We start from the raw sequence: 3863 nt of genomic DNA, 5'->3' as shown, positions 1-3863 counted from the left end.
GGTACAACATCAAGTAACAATTTGATCAGTCCATATTAACACTCATCAGGTGGTACAACATTAAGTAACAATTTGATCAGTCCATATTAACACTCATCAGGTGGTACAACATCAAGTAACAATTTGATCAGTCCATATTAACACTCATCAGGTGGTACAACATTTTTGATGTTATACAATCACAAAAGTGATAAAAACGCCATGACGCCACTTTTAACGATCTAATCTCAAAAAAGGGGCAGATGCTATGATGTCACTTTTAATGATTTAATCTCGAATATATTTCAAACGCTATAACGTTATTTTTGACTAATCTTAAAAAAGGGATAGGCCCTATGACGTAACTTTTAACTATGTAATTAAGAGTTGTTGCTAACGTTATGACGTCACTTTTTATGCAACTTTTTTTGATACATTCTGCAAACTTCTAAATCCTCAAATTTTAACTTCAACGTCACATCCGCATTACGAGATGGTTTTTTTCTTTGACCAAGAAAAAATGAATATGGCTGCTTATTAGAAGTAATATACAATTAAATCACCAAACATTTTGTCAGAAAATATTGTTAACTGTCCAGAACATTAATCAAAGCAGTAATAACGCTTAGTTCTAAAAATCAGATAGTTATGTTCATATGAATTAACTAAAATTCCAGAGGGCGACACTGGGAGCAACAGTAAAAGAGGCAGCAACCACCGAAAGACAAATAACAGTTACGTTACAAAATGGGACTAAATCTAATAAGTACTTACTTAACAAGATTTGGGAATGTTTAATTATGGCAAATAAATACTAGTTATTTTAACTCCGGCCTCTTACTTTGCCCCATCTTCCTTTCTTCCACCGAAATACACACGCTTTTTCAAAACATAGACGGGTTTCAGGTTCGGGCTTCCGCTTCTCACAGTGAAAATCACCAACTATCTCGTTACCATGGAAACAATGGGAATGACGAATCTGTTTACCTTGGCCACAAACGGAAGAACACTAGAAACGGAAATAGTACGTTGCTAAGATAAAAGCTTTTAACTACGACACATTCATTAACTGTTAGTACAATCAAAATTCATACTCTAACCCCGAACTAACGGACGTTGAAATCTGGTTTGCAGGAAAAGAACAGATTTTGTCCAACCAACAGTAAAATTCTGCCTATCAACCACGTAGGAAAAGTTCTGTAGTAAACGTGTGGAAATTTCTATTGCTAAGTTGATAGATTAGATCCCCCTCCCCAATAGCACCTCGTAGTATTTGTAACATCAAAAATTATATGCAAATTATATATTAATATATATATATATATCCATGCACTTATATATATTAATTCAATTAAGTTTACGGGCTTATAACATCAAAATCCGAGGTATGGTTAGCCGCAGGTGAACCGAGTTTAGATTGTCCAATGTGTTTCTTTGTCATAAAACAAACCCCGTGGGCATCAACTTCTGAAAAATGTTCATGCCAGCGTATAGACGGAAATTATTGGTTAGATGAAATCAGTACAATTGTCATAAAGAACTAAAAATGTTACTATTCAGACGCTAAGACTGTTACTATTCAGATACTAAGACGGTTAAAATTGATATTTTATATCCACCAAAACGTTCATTATAATTCACAATCCTTAAGCCTAAACATATTAATCTTGTGTCGGTCTTATTCCCCCCTTAATGTGGGGACGGGGCGTCTCGTGGTCCATTTAAATCTAACGTTCACTACACTGAGGTCTCCTAGACCACAGTCCTTCTTAATTCATTCCTTCCATCTCTGTCCGCCGCCTGTTTTTCACTTTCCTCTTGGCTGCCCATTTCACCAAACTGTTCCCACAAATCCTTTGCACATGGCCATACGACCTCAATCTTACTTCCTACACCTTCTCTCCGATGATACAAACCTTCACCTTTCTGGGCTTGGCTTGTGATCTTTCAAAGTCACACCTCTAATGCATCTCAATCATCTTATTTCTGTCACTTCCAACCTATTCAGGTGACACTCCCTCAGTGCCAAGGTCTCTGCGCCAAATAGCAGGGCCGGCCTTACCATGGTAACTGCACTTATCCAAGTTTTAGCAGCCACGTATTCACAAGATGAGATTAATGTTGTGTCTATCGCTCAGCTAAAATTTATACTTACAACAGAGGGCGCCACTAACACAACTCCCACATAATTCCTGATATACTAATTTTTAACTCAATAATGCCAATGTTTATTTAATTAATATATGTTAATTGAGACATTTTCACGTATTCTATGATAAAAACATTCCCCCCTAAAAATTGTTTGTAATATAATAAAAACATCCCCCCCCTAAAAATTGTTTGTAATATAATAAAAACATCCCCCCCCTAAAAATTGTTTGTAATATAATCCTAAATTCCGAATGAAAATTTCCACATTTGAAAATCACGCGAGGGAGAGGACGAGAAACACACAGTAGTAACCATAAAATAATCGGTGCTTTTTATTGTTTTTCAGAATCTGTAGAATTGGAGGGATTTAAACATTTTGGCAATTAATTTAGAATAAAACGAAAACACCTTTACTATCCAGATAAAAATAGAAAAACTTTTTATTTCAACCAACGTTTCGACATTGTGGTTTCATCGGGATAGTAGCACAAGAACCTGTTTTTTTTTCTTTTTTTTATACCGTTCACTACCGGTAGGGGTCCATATGCTGTATATGGAAGAATTACGTGTCAACAGTCAATGTAAAGTACATAAGGGACCCAGGGGGATTAATTTAACAATGATTGTACTCGTGGTATTAAGTAGCCTGAAACTAATAAAGAAATGGACCCACGAGCAATTTGGTTTATAAGTAACAGGAAAAAATGTGTTTAAAAACCAATAAGGTCATACGAACCCAACTAGTAATTCTAGGGTTAAATGTTGAGAATACTAGCCAATGACCAGATAAGCTGGATGACTCGATCAGCTAGATAACTAAGAATTTGGACAAACTACTGGTGTCAATTAAGATATTAAATCGAATGACAGATTGGGCCTAAGATTTATTGTATACTATTTTAAACAGTTTGTATCGCTAAATATAATCACAATAAGAAATTAGTAGCATCCATGTTGCATGTTTTTGAAATACCTATATAAATATAGGTTTAGTGTGTGAATACATCTGAAATCACCATACACGTAATATACACTCCACCAATATATGAAGTCCACTCTTATTATTTTGATTTGCACTTGCCTCAATGATTCGTATGCGCGTATTTTTTATTTTCTAAGTAAAAATGAAACATTTTATTTTGGGTGAAATGTAAAAGAAAAAATAAACTAAACGATAATTAGAACTATAACCAATTATAAAAAAAAAGAAAAAAAATTCTACTCGGTTTGTAAAACCAGTTTTTTTTTTAACATTTCTGATAGTGTTTAGGTTTTAAAGAATCTATACACGTGACCTTAAGCATAAAAGCTGAAATAATCCACATTGTTTTTCTCTTCGTGTGATAAATTATCAGCGATTTATCGATTTAAGTTAAACCACATAACTGTAATAAATACGTTAACAAACACTTAAAATAAAACATCTTACCCGTGACCATTCAGTCCAAACCCAATGTGCACAGTCAGGCTGTTTGCAGTCCCTCACGTCTGCTGGGGGGTGATCCTCACAAAGGTCCCTAGAAACAAGCTTCTGGGATTCATCAAGACACACGACTTCTCTGTGTTGCGTACCTTGACCACAGGATACCGAACACTAGAAAAACAACTAGATTATTACTGTGTTGTGTCCCTTAATCACAATACATTGAACACTAGAAAAACAACTAGATTATTACTGTGTTGTGTCCCTTAATCCCAAGACATTGAACACTACAAAAACAACTAGATTATTA

General features: G+C 34.8%; 1 protein-coding gene across 1 annotated transcript in view; it reads right to left on the bottom strand.

Annotated features, from left to right (window-relative positions):
- The window catches only part of LOC106469216 (A disintegrin and metalloproteinase with thrombospondin motifs 20-like), a 113302-nt gene that overhangs the window by 21918 nt on the left and 87521 nt on the right, over positions 1 to 3863 (bottom strand). The window contains exons 26-27 of the mRNA XM_022397666.1: positions 3560 to 3724; positions 821 to 988 (exon numbers count right to left, since the gene is read on the bottom strand). Of these exons, the coding sequence (XP_022253374.1) occupies positions 821 to 988; positions 3560 to 3724 (333 nt within the window). The remainder of the gene's footprint in view (positions 1 to 820; positions 989 to 3559; positions 3725 to 3863) is intronic.

The sequence above is a fragment of the Limulus polyphemus genome, unplaced genomic scaffold, assembly GCF_000517525.1.
Source record: "Limulus polyphemus unplaced genomic scaffold, Limulus_polyphemus-2.1.2 Scaffold3360, whole genome shotgun sequence".
NCBI lineage: Eukaryota > Metazoa > Arthropoda > Merostomata > Xiphosura > Limulidae > Limulus > Limulus polyphemus.
The sequence above is the reverse complement of the archived record's forward strand: the minus strand, read 5'-3'. Positions and strand labels throughout refer to the sequence as shown.